Source organism: Phyllostomus hastatus, unplaced genomic scaffold (genome assembly GCF_019186645.2).
Source record: "Phyllostomus hastatus isolate PE091 unplaced genomic scaffold, TTU_PhHast_1.1 phas_scaffold_78, whole genome shotgun sequence".
In the NCBI taxonomy this organism is placed as follows: Eukaryota; Metazoa; Chordata; class Mammalia; order Chiroptera; family Phyllostomidae; genus Phyllostomus; species Phyllostomus hastatus.
The window spans coordinates 105,299,392-105,318,150 of NW_025334041.1; the positions used below are offsets into that span (position 1 = coordinate 105,299,392).

General features: G+C 51.1%; 1 protein-coding gene and 1 long non-coding RNA gene across 3 annotated transcripts in view; one reads left to right on the forward strand and one right to left on the reverse strand.

The window, feature by feature from the left end:
* Positions 1–7,880, reverse strand: part of RHOQ (ras homolog family member Q) — a 41,887-nt gene extending 34,007 nt beyond the window's left edge. The window contains exons 1-2 of one of the 2 annotated variants that reach the window (XM_045828641.1): positions 7,335–7,880; positions 6,700–6,758 (exon numbers count right to left, since the gene is read on the reverse strand). In XM_045828641.1, the coding sequence (XP_045684597.1) occupies positions 6,700–6,758; positions 7,335–7,476 (201 nt within the window). In that variant the 5' untranslated portion in view covers positions 7,477–7,880. The remainder of the gene's footprint in view (positions 1–6,699; positions 6,759–7,334) is intronic. The other variant, XM_045828642.1, reaches the window with a different exon arrangement.
* On the forward strand, positions 7,879–16,280 carry LOC123812032. Its single transcript, XR_006784475.1, has 3 exons — positions 7,879–8,080; positions 14,665–14,873; positions 15,325–16,280. It is a non-coding gene; the product is annotated as an uncharacterized LOC123812032 (long non-coding RNA).
* Positions 16,281–18,759: the final 2,479 nt, after the last annotated feature.

Below are 18,759 nucleotides of genomic sequence, written 5' to 3' on the forward strand. Positions count from 1 at the left end.
GGAACCCACAGCAGGCACTGACTCAACCCCAGCTGCACTGAACTGGTGTGGAGTCCCCCACCCCCACCCCCACTCTCCCCCTGGGGCTGGTCTGGGCCGTCACTCTCAGTCGTCACTCTCAGTCACCACAGGCTGAGCACCAGGCCACAGGAGGCAACCACACCTCATCTCTCCCCCTCACAGCAACTGTGTGGGGTACACAGTCTCCTGTTTACAGGGAGCGGGCTCACGCAGGTGGGCTGGCTGGCCCATAGTCTCTCAGCTACAAGGAGGAGGAGCTGGGATCAAACCTGGACTGGAGAACCTAAAACCCATACTTTCACTGTCCAGCTGCCTCCTCCTAAGGAGATCTGAGAGAAAGCTGATCTCAAACAAGCTAAAAAGGCGTGAGCCTGAGAGACAGTTCTGGGGGATGGAGCACACTGGTGACCAACACGCCCCAGGGTCCAGGTGGGGATAAATTGGGAGCCTGCTGCACCCCTCCATACCATCACTCCTTTGAACCTTGGAGACATCTACTGGATTGACAAAGCTTTTTTTTTTCCTCCAAAAAGTGGTTGTGCCTGAAGCTATTGTCTAATAGGTAAAACCTGAGTCTTTGGTTAACTTTTTAGCAAAAATGACTTGACAGCCAAATGAGACTCAACTCACTCCAAGAAATATTTGAGGTATGCCTTCCACGCACCAGGTTCTGGGCTAAGTGCTGGAAACGTGGCAGAGAAAAACACAGACACAGTGACCTGTCTTCGTGGAGCGCAGAGAGGGCAAGAACCCGCCCAGGAGGTGCTGGCAGGCAGCGGGTCTGGGGCGTCTCTTCTGGAGGAGCCAAGAGACCCCGGGCGGGGGGCTCCGATGACCCAGCCACGGCCAGCCTGCCACCCGCGCAGCGCCCCTTGCTGTGGGAACCATCGCTTCCTCCGGCAAAGCAGCTGCCTGCCTGAAACTAAAAGAGGAAGAAGGAAGTGCTGAGGGCACGGAAAGCTGCCCCTTGATGCTAGCATGCCCGATTAGGGCAAAACCAAGCCCCTCCAAGTGAAAGGAAATTCAGCAGAGGCTCATGAATTCTCGTTTTTTAAACAGACGTGTGTGGTCCTTGGTTTCGTTTCTGTGTCACTGCTCCCCTGCCTCCTCCGCGCAGGACTGCTGGTCCGCATCTGAGCCCCCTTGGTAGGACCTGCCACCACCGACACGAGTGTCATTGCTCGACACTGACACCCCCATGGAGAGCTGCCTTGTTTTCTTTTGTTTCAGGACCATTTGGTCTCGTCTCCTGGAACCCCAAATTCCCCAACGAAACCACAAAAACCCAGCTCTCCGCTAGGCCTCTGACCCACGAGCTTTAAAGCCATGCTTCCGCCTTTCCCATATCCCGGCACACACAGAAAATGGCAGTATATGCTCAGCTCCCTGGGAGCCACACACTGCCCCCACCCCAGCAGTATGCTTGTGACACTCCTTCCTGACACGTCTGCGAGAAAGGTTTGGCTCCCAGAGTTGTTACTGTCACAAACCTCGAGGACCAGGATGGAAGTGGAGAAGCCAGATGGATGACAGGGTCAGGAAGGGGACAGACCCATCTGAGGCACAAAGAGAAACCAATCAGAGCTGGTGCAGGCTGTCCCCAACCCCAGGTCCCTGTCTGCCTGTCTGAACTGGCACATCCCAAACCCATAGCAGAGTTCCGGGTAGGAAACACAGGGCATTTGGGCACTGTAAAGGCTCTGGAGCCAGCCGAGGCCATCCGCCTTCCCAACACAGAGGAGGAAGCCAGCATTCCAAGCGATGTGGTGCAGGCTGGAGACATAAATAGCTTCTAAAAGATTAGCAAAATGTACAGATAACAAATCTACAGTAGGTTACTAAGGGAAACCAGGATGCTTAGTGCCAGCATCTCACCTGTTGCAGCTGCCATCTGCATGAAACCCTGCGGCTCCTCCCAAACTCTGCTCCCTGGGCCCCTAGTGGAAGTAACGTGGGGCTGCAGGGACCTAGAGCCTGGGTAAAGTGAGTGGGCACTTCCTAAGCCCTACTGATATTCCCTACAGGCCCCCTCCAAAGTGAAGAAAACTTTTTTCTAACCACACCTCCATCTGCTCTCCATAAGCCCACTCACTCTCAATTTCCTCATCTGGGAAAAGTCTACTTGGGAAGGTATATTGTAAGGAATGCTGCCTAAAGGTGGGAGGAGCTCACCCTAGCCCTCCCCTTTCCCCCTTCCCTTTGTACAGGGCCCTGGGTGCAGCCCAGTGAAGGCATAGCAGGGCACAGGGCACATGGCATAGGGCACAGGGCACAGGGCGAGGAATTCTGAGGCTGATCCGGAGGCTGCCTCCCATGGTGATTCCCTTCTGGAGAGGAAGTCCTCCCCTGGGTGCCGAGAGGGCTTGCAGGGCAGCCACAGCTGCTGGGCTATGTCAAATGAGAAACAGATCTCGCTTGTCACTAAAAAAGCAACCACAAGGGACACCTGAGTAAAGGGTATTTATAGCGCTCATGTATGTGCCCTTGAACTTGAGGGAGCGCATTTAAGTTAACAGACATAGCAACAGCACACCCAAAAGCACCCATATGGACTTCCACACACTGAAGCAGTGGCTAAATTTGGAACTTTAGGGAACCCAAACTCACCCCCAACACGCTCTCCTGAGTGTGGGTATTCTGGGACCTGGGATAAAACTGGGCATCAGTCCTCTTTCTCTGTAGGGTATCAAGTTCTGCCTCTCTGCCAAGGATTAAGAGATCAGCCTGGAGCCAGCAGCTCAAGAGCAGGCAGCTCCCCACCGCTCATCTGCACAGAGAGCGAGAGCTCTTCCCACCTTCCATGTGCTTTCAAGCAGTGCAGAGGCAGGAGGGAAATCTCATCTCTCCAGTCCCTCCCCGAACAGACAGTGAGGCTGCTGCAGAGCAGAGCCTACGCAAGAAAGGAGAAGCTCCACAGGTCCAGGCCGGAAGCCAGACCCCTGCACAAGGCCCCAGTGAGGAGGAAGGCGCTGCCTTCAACTTCCACTCAGAAATGCTTAGCAGTCAAAAATGTCAGCTGCTCCTGGACCACCCAGGGGCTTGGCCAGGAAAGGGGGCTTCCCTTTGGCAGTGATGCTACTAAGTGTGTTGGGACATTGAAAGATGTCCCCAAGCAGAACATGGGATGGAGACTGGCACTGGCCAACACACACACATTCATATTCCTTCCTCTCCCTCTTTCTCCCGATAGCAGCAGAGGTCAGCATGGGGAGCAGCCTGCTCTGGAACGCCAATGGTCATCTACTATAGGCACACCTCAGAGATATTGTGGGTTCTGTTCCAGACCACTGCAATAAAGTGAGTTGTAATCTTCTTGTTGGTGGAGGGTCTTGCCTTCCATTTGTAAAAATTGCAACATCTACGAAGTACAGTAAAGCAAAGTGCAATGAAATGAGATATGGCTGTACAGTCACCTCTTGAGTGCCCTAACATGTACGTTGGGTGAATGTTTGCTTAGGGGTCAGAACTTTGCTGGGGTCAGACACCAAGAAGAATAAGCACATAGACTAGAAGCTCCAACCAGAAGGAGGTATTGTTGCTGTTATTAAACACAGTGAGTGTCCACGTGCATGAGGGAACTTCTTGGAGAAAGTCACTGTTTCCCAGTGCTGAGCTTCCTCCTCATTCCGTTTTGTCTCCCAAAGTAGAATCAGCTGAAACCTACACACCCCACTTGTTCCTCAAATTCCACACCACACTCTCAGTTTTTCTAAGTGTTCCACCATGGAGGATGCAGGTACTGATTCAGATAGAAAACCAGATGACACAACGGGGCACTTAGAGCAGGGAGCACTCGGCTGTGTCCATGGGTCGCTGATGGGGACTGTGGGAATGAATTACCAAGTGCAAACCTGGCTCCACACCTCTGCTGAGAACAGTATAGGATCTGGAATCCCAACGGAAGTGCTATCAGCTCCAGGCCGACTACATGGTCCTCTTCCACCCGAGAGCCCTTCCCCCCACAAAGGTGCCCAGGGTGGAGCACCATAATTTCTCGTAGCATATTACACATCACTATGAGTGAAGAACAGTGTCCGTGATTTTACATACATCAAACATTATAAGCTGGCCTAAAACACAGCCAAGTTATAAAGCCAAATTATCCACACTTTTGCTAGAGCACAAAGAAGGAAAATAACTTAGTTGGAATCACATGACTAGCAAGGGAGAGATCCAAGCCAAGCCTGTTTGGTTCCAAAGCCCGTGGTTCTACTGACCACCAGGCTTAAATTCCCATGTGTTTGTCATTATCGTTATTGTGAGATTAATCTGTTACGGATTCAGAGAAGCATGGAGTCTTTAATGACCGAGTACAACAGAAATCTCCTATATAGCACACATGAACAGACATCTGACGCAGACACTTCCACCCATGCTGTCATCGGCCACGGCAGATCCCTACCTTAAATGTATTCTTTTGACCTCCCGGGTGCTTAGCACAGTGCTAGGTACCCGCTAGGCACTTACCATTGAATCTCACTGATAATTACTTTGCTAAGATTGCTTATTAGTAATAAACCCTTCACTGCTGCAAGATGAGTCATCACTAATGTTGATCGAAAAACAAGTTTTAGACACTGGGAGAAACACCAAGGGGGCCGAATATGCATCTCAGCCAACAGAGGAAGTACCCCGCCCCTGGGCAACAACAGTGCTATCTGAACCTCACTAGTCGGTTGATCCCACTTGGTGTATATTTTACAATCTCCACGGGAAACAGCAATTTTAACGACATATGGAAAGCCCTGGTTTTGTGAGTGGGCCCTAATTTTGGATGACTCTTTGGATCTGGGTTCTCTATAAAGGTGGCATACAACTCCCACTCAGAGAAGGGCTGTGATGATTCCAAATACCATGTCTACAGACGCACCAGCAATTCAACCGACCCAGGTGGTACCTCAGCGCCTCCCGTGGCTTCTTGCAGGTACAACCACCTCCAGGTGGGCAGATTCAGACCATGCCCTAAACCCGGCAACACCTCCCAGGAGCTGTGACCTCAGGTCAGCAACCTCGCCTCTCTGAGCCCGTTTCCTCATCTGCAAAGATGAAATATCACCTATCTCATAAGGTTGTTTCATGGGGGAAATACAATGATATTTGCACGTGGTCGCCCGTGCCTGATATACGGAAGAAACTCAGTAAATGTTAGGCGTGAATGTGCACAGAACAGTTCTGACATATCCCTGTCCTGTTGGACAGGGCTCATGGTCAACAGCTGGCCATGGTGACAAGTGAAGGAGAAAAGGAAAGAAGGGGTAGTGACAGAAGTTAACAATAGAGGCCATACTTTAAAAGCTGTCTCCTTTCAACCTGTTGTTTAAAAGTTACCCACTGTACAACCTAAAAGTTGCTCTCCGTGCATTCTGACAGCTGGAAGCAGGCAACTGAAAGGGGCCCTGGGAGAACTGCCTGTACTGACTCGGGTCAGACTGGAGAAACGGGGTTGCTCCAGGCCCCTCCCACTGCCACAGTTTCTCAATCCTCAGATGCTGCTCTAACTTAATGGCTTAGAACCCAGAGGCCACATTAAGGCACCTCCCAAAGAAGACATTTTTCAGACTCTAACCCAGTACCATCACTCTGAAATCCAAAACTAGGAAAGCCAGAGAGAACAGTACCTCCACTGAGCGCCTGCCCAGTGTGTGCCTGGCTCAGTGCTAAGCCCCACTTAACGGGTAAGGAAGCTGCAACTGGATGGTCCCCAAAGTCACTCACTAAGCCCTTCAGCTGCTCACATGTCCTCAAGGACCCAAGTCTGTGTGACATGTGGAAACTTCTGCCCGAGTCTTCAGATCTAATCACAGTGCTGGATTCTGCAAAACTTCATCACACAATCACCTTAGCTCCACAGCAAACAGGGGTCTGGGAAGAGGGTGGAGCTGGGACAGAGGGAGAGAGAAGAGACTTTAATCCTTTAGGAGCCACCTCTAATTTGCAAATAACGGTCAGAGGCTGCCAGGAGAAGTGTGTAAGTTCTTTCTGCCTGCTAATCTCTCCCCCCCCCCCCAAAAAAAATCACCTGGCCTTCCAAGGGAAAATAAATAAATAAAGCCCTTCTTCCAAGATTCACACTGAACTCCTAACCTTTCCTGCCCCTCCCTGGCCCAGGGAGTGGCTGAATGGTTGTTATTTCTTTTCTTTTTCCCTGTGGTCCCCTGGTAACACCACCAATTATGTTTTCAGGGACTCCAGTCCCAGAGTGCAGTGATGTTGTAATAAACATAACGAGGACCAAATGCCTTCCCATCGTATTAGATGATGCCATTTTCCACCAATCGGGCTCCTCGGGCAGGCAGACCACTCACCAATGAGGGACCAGACAGAGGCTGTGAGAGGGAGACCTGGTCATCTGCAACCAAAAATAAGGGCGCTTCACGATTGGTCGCTGCCACTTTGCAACAGGAGTTTGGGACCCACACACCAAGCACCATACAGAAGGTGCACACACAGGCAAAAACTTTCAAAGCCTAGGGGTTACATGGGCTGGTCTAGGGTTGCTGTTGGATTTTTTCCCTCTTCCTAATTTGCTGACTTGAAAAAAGAAATAAAGACTTGACTCACAGCAGCCCCTCGGAAACACGCCCTCCCTCCTTAGACACCTCAGTTTCCAACGACCCTTCCCAGGCTCCCTGAATCTGGAAAGGGAAGAGGGTGTAGGCCAGGGGCCAAGACACTCACCTGTCCGGCCGTGTCATAGAGTCCCAGCAGGTACTGCTTGCCCCCTACGGTGACGCTGACTGCAGGGGCAGAAATGGGGGCAGGGAGAAAAGCTCACAATTACTTAGCCTCTAAGGCAATTTTGCTCCCCACCAGGACCTTCCTCTCCCAACCCAGCCGGAGGCATGAGAGCGCTGCAGGGAGATGCCACCCCTTTTCCCTTGTGCCCGACTCACTGTGAAGTGGCGTGAGGTCGGGGTACAAGGTGGCCCGCAGCTACAGCCTACTCCCTTCTCCCAAGTCCCGTAGCCGCGTCTTTCTCGCCCGGCCCCCCAAATGCTTTCCCGGGGGCTTGGGGCAGTAGAGGAGGCGGTTGTGGGAAGGTCAAGGAGGTCGCCCCAGGACGCCAAGGGGTTTGGGAAGTGCGGGGAGCTGGCACTGGGTGTGGGAGTAGGGGTAGGAAAAGGGGTCCAATCTGTTCGCAAAGGAGATGGTTAGAGGCAAAGCCAGGAGGTGGGGACGGCCGCCGGGCGGAGGACGCGGCGGGGGAGGGGTGGGGAGAGCGCTCAGGGGAGGCAGCGAGGGGGCTCCGCCAAAGTTACTCCAAAGTTCCCGGCTGGGGGAGCAGCCCCTTAGTCAGCAGTTCCGAGGCTTACCTGCGTAGTGGTCGAAGACGGTGGGCACGTACTCCTCGGGGAAGGCGTCGTTGGCATAGCTCATAAGTAGGCACGTCTTGCCCACCGCCCCGTCGCCGACCACCACACACTTGAGCATCAGCGCGCCGGGCCCGTGAGCCATGCTGCGGCCGGCCGGCCTCCGGGCATGGTCCCCCCGGAGCCCCCGCCCCGGTACCGGGCTCAACCCCAGCCCGCCTGGGGGGTCCGCCGCCGCCGCCGCCGCTCCGCGCAGCAGGGCCGTCCCCCCGGCCCCATTCAGCGGCTCCCCCCGCCCAAGGGGAGGGGGCGGCGGGCCCGGGGCGCAGCCGCCGCCTCGGTCACTGCCCGGATCCCCGCCGGGGTCCCGGTCGCCGCGCCCGCCTGCTGCCCCCGCCGCTCCGCGTCCGCGCCCTCTCCCCAGCCCGGCTTCCCCGGGAGGATCCGCTGGATCATAAGACTGTCGGGCCCCGGGGGAGACCGCAACTTTGGGGAGGGCAGAGAGGGGAGGGGCCAGACGGCTTTCCCCGCCCAGCGCGGGTCCGGGCCCCCTCCCCGCCCGGCCCTGGAGGAGGGCGGACCGAGGCACCTCCCCCGAGTGCGGGTTGCTCGCCAGTGCCCGCAGACCGGCTCTTGCGCCCCGCCCGCGGCCGCCTCCCGGCCTCGCCGGCTCACCCTAGCTTGACTCTCCTCTCGGGCAGCGGAGAGGGGGCGAGGAGGAGGAGCCGTGGAGCAGGGAGGGGAGAAAGGTAAGGCTGGGGGAGGGGGCCAAGAGGGAAGCGCTTGGGAGGAGCCGAGGGCTCCTCGCGAAAGTGCCCGCAGCGCCCGGAAGCGTCCAAAGGCCCCAGTGCTGAGAGAAGACAGGAGGCCTCTTGGGGAGCTACGACGACTCCAACGATGACGCAATAGTCATGCAAAATTATACATATAGATTTAAACTCCACTCGGAAGGCAGGAGCCAACCCGTGGGCCTCCAAGTGCACAACAGACTAGAAATCGGAAAGGAAGAAAGACTTAGAGGGTTAAAGAAAAAAAATGTAAGGTGCGCGGAGTGATGGGGGAGGGGGATGGTGTTCCCTGGGCTGGAAAGCAGGGACTCCTGGCTTATCGCTTGGGCCCCCTTCCCACAGCCACCATTCTCTTCACAACAGAAGCTTGAAGCATTAGTATAAAACTGGTGACTAAGAGAGTTACAGCATCTTGAATCACTGAAGCACCCCACAATAGCCAGAAAAGGAAGACACCACTGGCTGTGGACACCACAAATGTACCTTTGTTCCCCCTGGAGGAGACATTCGCTGGGCCCCCCTTGCCATCCCCAGTGCCCCTCATGGGTGTTAGGTTGTGATCCCTCAGGAGTGATACACTCTGGTGCTCTAAGCCTTGGCCTGTGACCCAGGCAGCAACCCCTGTCCAGCTGCCTGGGCAAAGCTTGAAAACGCCTGGCTGTCCAGGTCCTGTTCACTGACCAGTAGTGCCGCTTTGAACATTAGGCACTGGGAAAAAGGGGTGGAGGAGAGTGGGTACACTCCACACTGGCACTGGACCCCACCCCCTGCTGACGTGAGACAAACCACTTCCTTTCATTTATTCACATTGAGAGGCAGCCCAGAGGTCAACTGGGCCCTCTTCCTTAGACTCCCTTAGGTTGCAGGTAAGCAAACAGACCTAGAGAGGCGAAGCGATTATCCCAAAAGCTTCCAGCTAATCCCAGCGTTCAAGGACATTTCACTTTGGAAAGTGCTCACTGTTCTGTCCTTGTGCTTCCCTTCCGAGGCCTCAACTCTCAAACCCCAAATCTGATTTCCATTGTCCCAGTAGGACTTCCTGGATTATTTATCGGTAGTTCCTGGTGGAATCACACTCAAGATCTCACCAGACTCTTCCAAATACACCTAAGTGTGGGTGGGCATTTGCATTGCCTGTTGCTTTAGATTATGCAATGAATTTGGAAGATACTTTGTACAAAAGACAAGGACAGCCTTGAGGTCAGATCTTGGTTCAAGGCCGTTTTCTGCCACTTCTAGAGGGGAAGAAAGGACTTGCTTCCTTTGCCTACAGGACCATTTCTTCAGGCAGCATTTTCTGGGACTAGTTTTCCAAAAGGATGCCCTGTGAGAACAGGGTAGGAGCTCTGTGAGAAGCAGAAGCTCTGAGTACACTCTGGAGTGTGCTCAGCCAGGAGAGGACATTTGGCCCCAGCTGTGAGGCTAGTTAGAGGCCCGCTTCTCTGGGCCTCAGCTTTCTCATCTATAAACGTGGGAATGTTCTCAAGAATGAGATCGGTCTCACCCTTGAGAGTTCTAGGGTGCTTTAAAATGTGTCCTGAGAGCTCCTGGTAACAGCTTTGAGACAAGAAGGTATGCAGTTGCTGGAGGCATGGGGAAGGCCTTTATGAGGAGTGACAAGATCTGTCCCAGGATGGGAGGATGGAGGCTTCCAGGGTCTCCCCCAGGTCAGGACTCCAGCCTCCGTGTTCTTATTGGGGCAGACATTGACTAGGGATCCAGGGAGCTGTAGGAGCAGCTGCAGAACCTTGAACAATGTCAAGGACCCTGGGTCCTGGATCGTCTGGGACAAGCTCTGAAAGTGTCAGAGCACTTCGAGTGGGGAACTGATGTCAGATGAATCATGCAGAGGTGACTTCATTGGTGATGGTGACCTCATCCCTTTGGCCCATAGAAAAGCCAAAACTGACTGCCAGAAATACTTAGAGCTCTCTGGCTGATTCCACTAGTGTGTATGTGGAGTGGGAGGGAGGAATTACCCTGGGTGCCCCAGGTCAGCTCACAGATGGGTTAGCTGGAAGGACCAACAGACCTTAACAGAAACCTCCCTTTCTTGTGGGCAAAGAGGATAATGCCTCAAGTGGTAACAACAACAACAATTCTCAAATTTCAGGGATTTGAGAGACAGAAATCAACTTTGTTTCTAAGCATTCTGTAGGCACTGTGCTCGCTTTTCTCCTTTTGTGTCAACTGCAGATGTCAAAACATAGTGGTCTGTGTGAGAACAGTGAATCTCTACTTAGGCTTCTCTTTTTCCTATCGCTCCTACTCTCCATTGATTTAACCAGTATTTCACTTAACAAGCCTTTATTCGGGTTTACTAGATGCCAAGCTTTATTGCTGGGCAGAGGATGAAGAGCTGGAAAGCCACAATTGCTGGAGGGGGTGGAAAGGAACTGATGAGCAATAGATAATTACTATATAATGTGATCAGCGCTGTGGTAGAGGATAAAGAACAGGCTTCTGGAAGTTCGGAGGAGGCTGTTAGTACCTAGCTTGCTCTGAGTGTGCTGGGGCAGGGTTTGCAGCAGGGTGTCATTGGCCCCGGTGGTTAAGAGGCTAATAGGGGTAAGATAAGAGTGCCTGGGGAAAACAGCCACACACCAGGGCAAAAAGGAACAACACACAACTTCTTGGGAACAGTGAGCCATCTAGGCAAGCCATCTAGAGCGAGGGGCTAGCGGTACAGGGGAGCTGGTTTGTATTTAAGTGGGAACTGTAATGTTGATTGTGCTTCGTGCAGAGGTTCCCATGTCTGCCATGCTCAAGTAACTGGTGCTATGCCTACCTCCTGTCTCAGTGTAACAATATGCCACAGACTGGGTGACTTATAAACAGCAGAAACGTATTTCTCATGTTGCTGGGGGCTGGAAGTCTGCGATCAGGGTACCAGTGTGGTTTGGTGAGGGCCCACTTCTGGGTTGCAGACTTCTTGTTGTACCCTCACATTGTAGAAGAGATTAGTGAGTTCTGTAGAGGCTGTTTGTAATGGCACTGCTCCCATTCATGAAGGCTCTGCCCTGGTGACCTAATCACCTGTGGAAGGACCCACCTACTCATACCAACACTTTGGGCTTTAGGTTTTAACATATAAATTTGGGGCGGGTGGGAGGGTGGACATTAAACCTATAGTACCTTCCTAATGTAATTAACTTTGGAAAATTGCACAAAATATATGAAGCCACTGTTTCTGGAGATTGGACAGCACAGAGCACAGGACTGTGATCCCTGCAAGAAAGAACAAATGAGGCAAGCTCACTATCGTCTAACTTTCTGCTGGAAGCACTTTCTGAATTGCAGCACAGTGAGGGGAAACCACAGTGGCTTTGCTGAATTTAGAAGATAGCTGAAGAGACTTTTCTAGGTGGAGGACCCCTATGATCCTCTTGAGTCTTCTGCTGATACAGAATTGTACATGCAGAGAGTGAGCTTCACAGTGCTAGGTGAAGAACTGCCAGGAAATATGAACTGGTTGGTTCTCAGGCCTACACGGAGTTGGGAGATGTTTGAGTTTCAACCAGCCAATAGGAAGAGATGGTGTAGAATGTCCAGAGGATTCAGTAGAAACTCCAGAAGCATTCCACATTTGTAGAAGGGCTAAATTAGCACTACAGTTAAGTATCTGTAGATGTTCCCCTAACAAAGTTTATAAATAAGCCTCAAAAAAAACCCTTCATCCACTATTGCCATAACTGTAGGAAAATGTAATCAGAAGAAAAGCCAGTCAATAGATACAAACCCAGAAATGAGAGATAATGGGATTAGCAGATGAAGATTTTAAAAGGTATTAGAAACATACACAAGGACTTAAAGAAAAATGTGAAGATAGGGAGGAGGGGGATAGAAGATATAAAGAAGAACGAAACTGAATTCTAGAACTGAAGAATATAGTACCTGAGAGGAAAAATTCACTGGCTGTTTTTAACAACAGATTGGACATTGTAGAAAAAAAAATCTACATTGAAGACATAGCAATAGGACCTCTTCAAACTAAAACACACAGAGAAAAAGACTGAGGATACAAAACAACAAACACAATAGCAGTGTCCTAAACTGTGCATTCCTAATGCCTTTAAGGTGGAAATTTCCAGCAGATTCCATAGGGGCAGGACTAACTTTTAACCCCTTCACAACGTAGTAGAACAGGTAAAGGAGCCCACTGAGTGGGAGAATGTATTCACCAGTGATACACGTGATAAGGGGTTAATTTCCAGAATATATAAAGAACTTATACAACTTAACACCAGGAATTCAAACAATCTAATTAAAAAATGGGCAAAGGACCTGAATAGGCACTTCCCCAAGAGGACAAACAGGTGACCAACAGACATGAAAACATACTCAACGCCACTAATCACCAGAGAGATGCAGTTTGAAACCACAGTGAGATACCACCCATACCTGTCAGAATGGCCACCGTCAATAAATCAACAACAAGTGCTGGCGAGGACACGGAGAAAAGGGAACCCTAGGGCACTATTGGTGGGAATGTAGACTGGTGCAGCCACTGTGGAAAACAGTATGTTGTGTCCTCAAAATATTAAAAATGGAACTGCCATTTGACCCAGTGATCCCACTTCTGGGAATATATCCTAAGAAACCCAAAACATTAATTCAAAAGAATATATGTTCATAGCAGTACTATTTACAATAGCCAAGATCTGGGAATAGCCCAAGTACCCAACAATAGATGAGTAGATTAAAAAAGCTGTGATGCATTTACACAATGGAATACTACACAGCTGTGAAAAAGGAAATCTTACCTTTTGTGGCAGCATTCATGGACCTGGAGATTATTATGCTTAGTGAAATAAGCCAGTCAGAGAAAGACAAATGCCATATGATCTCACTTATATGTGGAATTTAATGAACAAAATAAACTGATGAACAGAATAGAAACAGAGGCATGGACACATGGAACAGACTGACAGCTGTCGGGGGTGGGAGGGGAATGGATGAAAGAAAGTGGAGGGATTAGCCAAAGAGCATATATGCATAATTCAGAACAGAGACACCAGTGTGGTGGTGGCCAGAGAAAAGAGGGGGTGGGGTGATGGGTGGAAGCGGGCAAAGGAGGGGGAAATGGGGACATCTGTAGCAGTGTCAACAATAAAAGTTTTTTTTAAAATATGTGAATTTCGTGTTGGTTAATAAATGCCCCCTGCCCTGAATCCTCAACACCAGCTGCCCCTGTCACCCCGGGCCTTTCCCTGCCCTGCTCTGACCTTCTGATTCAACATAAATGGCTAATGCCTGGCAGAGCAGGAGCCTTGAGGACCCCGTTGCAACTCAGGCAGGACGACTGTGGCTGGTCAGCCATTATGTTGAGTGTCATCACTGATTGTGGGACACGGTACAACTGTGGGAGCCCTTCTGGGCTTTCAGGTCACCTTTCTGAGTAGAATAGACTCAACTAGAGAGCCTGGGAGATTCATTTGGGTAACTTACATGTGTAAAGTTCTTTTTTCTTTTTTTAGGCTTTATTTATATATTTTTAGGGAGAGGGGAAGGGAGGGAGAAAGAGAGAAACATCAATGTGAGAGGGAAACAGATCAGCTGCCTCCCACATGCACCTTGACCAGGGACCGAACCCATAGCCCAGGCGTGTGCCCTGACCGGGAATCAAACCAGAGTCGCTTCGCCTTGCAGGATGACGCCCAGCCAACTGAGCCACACCAGCCAGGGCTTAAAGTTCTGATGACACCCAGCCAACTGAGCCACACCAGCCAGGGCTTAAAGTTCTGATTGCACTCTGTGTTCTAGGAATGTGGTCAGGAGAGGAGGAGGCGTCCCTCTGGGGCAGGCCACTGCAGCACTCTTCCCATCTTCCCATCCCCCTCTCTTTCTTCTGAAAGTGGGTTGCAAATCCCTGAGGTTGTGACAGTCTGTAGGGGAGACTTTCCTCACCGCCCATCTGTATAGTTTCAACTAATAATTACTACTAAGTGATTGCTGTGCGCTGGACTCTGTGGGAAGTATTAAGATGAGTCAGAAATTGTACTTTCCCAGATAAGGTCATCACAGAAATCCCTACCCGTGGTGAGGGGCAGATTTGGATGAATACACTCTCCTCCTTGCAGACCAGAACCTTCCATGTCAGAGGCTGAGATGTGTTGCTCAGCAGGGGTGAGATCAGCCAGGACCTATCACAGTGAGAATTAAGTCAACATTAAAGCAGTGTCCGGCATCTGAATATGTCCCAAGCTGAGGACTGTGTTTCTGAGCACTCAGAGCACCTGCACTCCCATGGGGCTGTTCCTGCCCACAGCTCACAGGCTGGAGACTTGGCCTGGGGTTCCTGGCTGACCTCGTACCTATTCCTGGCTTGCTGGAGACTTCTGGGGCCCTGGCCTGGGCCTCCCTCCCCACAGGCCGCTTGAAGACTGTGGTTCCAGCGGGGACAGGATGAGGGGCAGCGTATTTTGTGCATGGCATCTGACATTTACCGAGCACTTCACAAAGCTTGTTCACCCCTTACATCATGTGGCTTTTGCAGCTCCATTGAGAGGGCGGCAGACCCCATTGTTAACATCCTTGTTTTACAGGTGAATCCTTGTGTCTGCACCTGGATGGCATTCAGGCAGACTTTGAGTCCTTATTGAGATCGCCCAGCCCGTGAGTGACATCAGGAATGAAACTTGAACAGAAAGTGTTGCGCACTTCTCACCGCACCAAGCTCTGGCCCATGGAAGGCCTGAGGCCAAAAGAGAGACTTATTTCATGGGCCGCTTGGTCTCCTGCCTCAGAGTCCCTAGTATGAAGAGGGGCCTGCCTTGGAAGAATTACCACCCCGTGATGTCCCATGACCACTCGACACGTGGGACATGGTCAGCACACATTAGCTATATAAACTGCTTATATTTAGGTAGCCAGCATCTCATCCCCACTTTAGAAGAGGCCTGTTTTGGGGGACGAATACTTTGATAAGTGAGTTAAATGAGACCTTCCAAGGGGCTGCGTGAGAAACAGTAGATGGTTGCTTAGCTGCTCTCTGAGGAGGGCAGATTGAAGGGCCTGTGTCTCCAACGTTTTGTACTGCAGGTTACAGTAACATATTTCTCACTGTGAGTCAGAATATATACACATACATGTTATGTGTATGTAACATGTACATCTAGACACATGACATATAAAAGTCTGACTACACAGTATTTGACCTGACTACCTGTAGTAAACTCCAGATTTTGTCTTCCCTTTGGCTGCAGGCTCACACTTGGAACCCCCCACGGAGACGCTGTTGGCTGGAGTGCTCCCTGGCGCGAGGCTGGAGCTGAGTGCTCGGGAGCACAGAAGGGAAAAGAACTCCTACAGTTCGACGACAACAAGAACAAACAAACATTTAAAAGTGGGCAAAGGACCTGCATAGACATTTCACACACAGAAAAATCCATCGATAAGTGCGGGGAAAGGTGCTCAACATCACTAATCATCAGGGAAATGCAGATCAAAACCACAACGAAATACCACTTCATACCCATTGGGATGGCTATTATCAAAGAATCCAGAACATAACCAGTATTGGTGAGGATGTGGAGAAATGGAGTCCCTCTGCATTGCTTGCTGATGAGATTGTGAAAGGGTGCGGCCGCTCAAGCAATGGTATGGCCATTCCTCAGAAAATTAAACAGGGTCTCCATGTGATCCAGCAATTCTGCATTTAAGTATATATCCCAAAGAATTGAAAGCAGGGACTCAAACAGATATCGTTGTACTTGCGTGTTCCTGGCAGCGTTCATTATTCACGGCAGCCAAAAGGTGGAACCAACCCAATGGATGGTTCAATGGGCAGATGAACAAAATGTGACAGATTCGTTCAAGAGAGTGCTATTCAGCCTTATAGAGGAACATGTTACACCGTGGATGAGCCTTGAAACCCCTATGTTAAGTGAAATCAGCCAGTCACAGAGGACAAATATTGAATGTTCCACTTTTATGAGGTACCTAGAATAGCCAAACTTGTAAAGACATGAGTAGAGTGGTGGTTGCTGTGGTGGGGGGCCGGGGGTGGTGAGGAGTTAGTGTTTAATGGGGACAGAGTGTCATTTTGGGAAGATACAAAGTTCTGGAGGTGGGTGGCGGTGGTCGCACAGTAACGTGAATGCACTTAATGCCACTGAACAGTACTTAGCAGTTAAAATGGTGCAAATTTATGTCATGTATACCTTGCCACAATAAAACATAGAAAAATAGATGCATTTTTCTTTTAAAATGGAATTTCTGTTTCTCTACAATATCGGATCTTATGACCCCAAAGTCCACATTTCCTAAGGTGGCAGCGGGTTGGCCCCTTTCTGAGGGGAAGCCATGATTGAAACCTTTCAGCCATGCAACTTCGAAGCCAATTGCTCTTAGAGAGAACCCGAGTGCTTTCAAGCAAACTTCCTCCAGGTGTTTGAAAAGGAGAAATTGAGGTGTGAATTCTGTATGTGAAGTATTTGAGTAGAAGCATTTCTTACCCTTTCACCTCCACCCCCACCCCCCAGCAGGCACCAGCTCCTCTGGTCCTGGTCGGAGCGGGCTCTGCCACTGGGGTGGGGTTCTTGGAATAAACCTGTGTGTGTCCCCTTGCTCATCAGCACTGAAAAAGAGATGAAGCTTTCTGGGCACTTTTGATGTTTTCCTCAGGTTGTCTCTGTTTACTTCCAGAGCAAATGAACTCTTTGGCTCCTGCTTTTCTCCCTCAGCCTGCAGGGAGGCGGCAGGGAACAGAGCGTATGCTTCCCCGCACCCTCACCGGGAGCTGCTCGGCTCTGTGAGCAGCAGCAGGCTGCCCGCCCACCTGGGGCCTGACCCTGACTCATCCGGCCTGCCAGCTGGCTGTGCACCACACCTCCTTCCACCCCAAAGCTCCGTCCTTGTGTTCTTACCCAAGCCCTCATCCACGCACAGTCTCCACCTGGCATTTGGCTTATAGCCAGATGCTCCTGCCTCTGCTAATTTTCCTAAACCTCGGATTGGCCAAGTTCCAGCCCTGCTCCAAAGTCTTTGATGGGTCTCCTTTGCCTAATGCCCCAATCTCCATCTGACATTTCAAACCTTCCCCAGCTCAACTCCAGCTGTCTTTCTGGACACGGCTCACTCCCACTGCAGGCCTGCTTGCTGCCTCCAAACCGGTCTGTTCTCTGCACACAGACCTCCTATGTGTCCCTACCACTGCACCCTGGCCCCCAGCATTCTCCCCCTCTAGCCGGTCTCATCCTCTCTCTCTGCTTATCGCAATGATCGGGCCCTCCGTGCCCTTCTTTCCCCCTTGCCCACGGGACCACGTCTCCAGCTGGAGTCTGCAGCCACTCAACCTGTGTTCTTTCCTGGCTCTTATATCATCCCATTTTAGGTGCCAAATACCTTTCCACATTTCTGAACCAAGGTTGTCTCTGGAAGCTCCAAAGTACTATACAGAGTCAGGTGTCCATAAGGACTCAATTGATTCTTATCTATTTGGATAAATTCTCCTTAGTGAATACTACCAACCTGCTACATTTGCCAGGTGACTTGCCTCCAAGTTAAGGAATCTGTTGTCAATGACAGAATGTCTCGAACCACCTACGACAGGGTTTACCTTGTCTGTAGGAGCAATGCATTATAAAAGAGCCCATAATGAACTTGGAAGTGGACTTGGAACTAGATCCCTGCATTCCCTGAGCTTTCTTGAAGCTCTGGTTCCTTCCACCACACACCGTTGGGTGATTACCCCCTTGCTGGTTCCTCTCCCCCATTACACCGTGGGCTGGAGAGGCAGGGCTGGTGTCTCGTGGGTTCTGTCTTCCACCTCCAGCGCCTACACAGCGCCTGGCATGTGATGTATGGCCATCAAGCGATTGTTGAGAAACAGCAAAGGGGATGCCCCCTTCCCACATATTTAGCATTTGAAATCCCCCAGGGAGTCAGTATTTCTCTAAATTCCCTCACCCACTTCCTGGGCTCTGCGTGTTGCCCCATACTCCAGGCTCTGGAAAGCCCCTTCCCTTTCTTGCTGTGCAATGTCTGAGTGTCTGGAGGCCCAGGTTGGGCCGCCACTCTTTCGGCCAGGGATAGGAAGCCCACACCCAGACGTCTGCCCTTAAATTGCTTACACACCCTAGCTGGAATGAAGAACAGTTGCCTGGGGCGGGGGCGGGGGCGGGGGCGGGGTCTGGGCGGGGCTTCTGGCTGACAGACACGTTTTGCCCACCCTGCACTCCTTTCAGCCCCTCCTCCCTCTCTCGATGCTGATGCCGTGGGTTCCCTGGGTTCCGCACTTCCTTCCCAGGGCCTACACAGGCCCCCTAGGCAAGGGTGAGAGCTGGAGAAGAGAGATTTCCAAGCTCACACTTCCTCTGAGGACCCTCCTCTGCCCACAACTACAAAATCATCAGTTTTGAAATGTCTCCCCCATGTCATAAAGAGGGACTTCTGGGGTGCTAGCAATGTTCTATTTCTTGACCCGGGTGGTGGTTACAGAATATTTGTATAGCACAATAAGGCATTAAGCCACACATTTATGTTCTACACACTTTTCGGTGTGTGTATTGTATTTCACAATAAAAAAGGAGGTCTCCCCCCTTCCCCAGCTCTCATTCTGATCAATCATTTTAACCTATGCCTGTCTATACCCAGCCCCACTAAAGGAGATCCTTGTGTTCGAGGAATTTCTTGGAAGA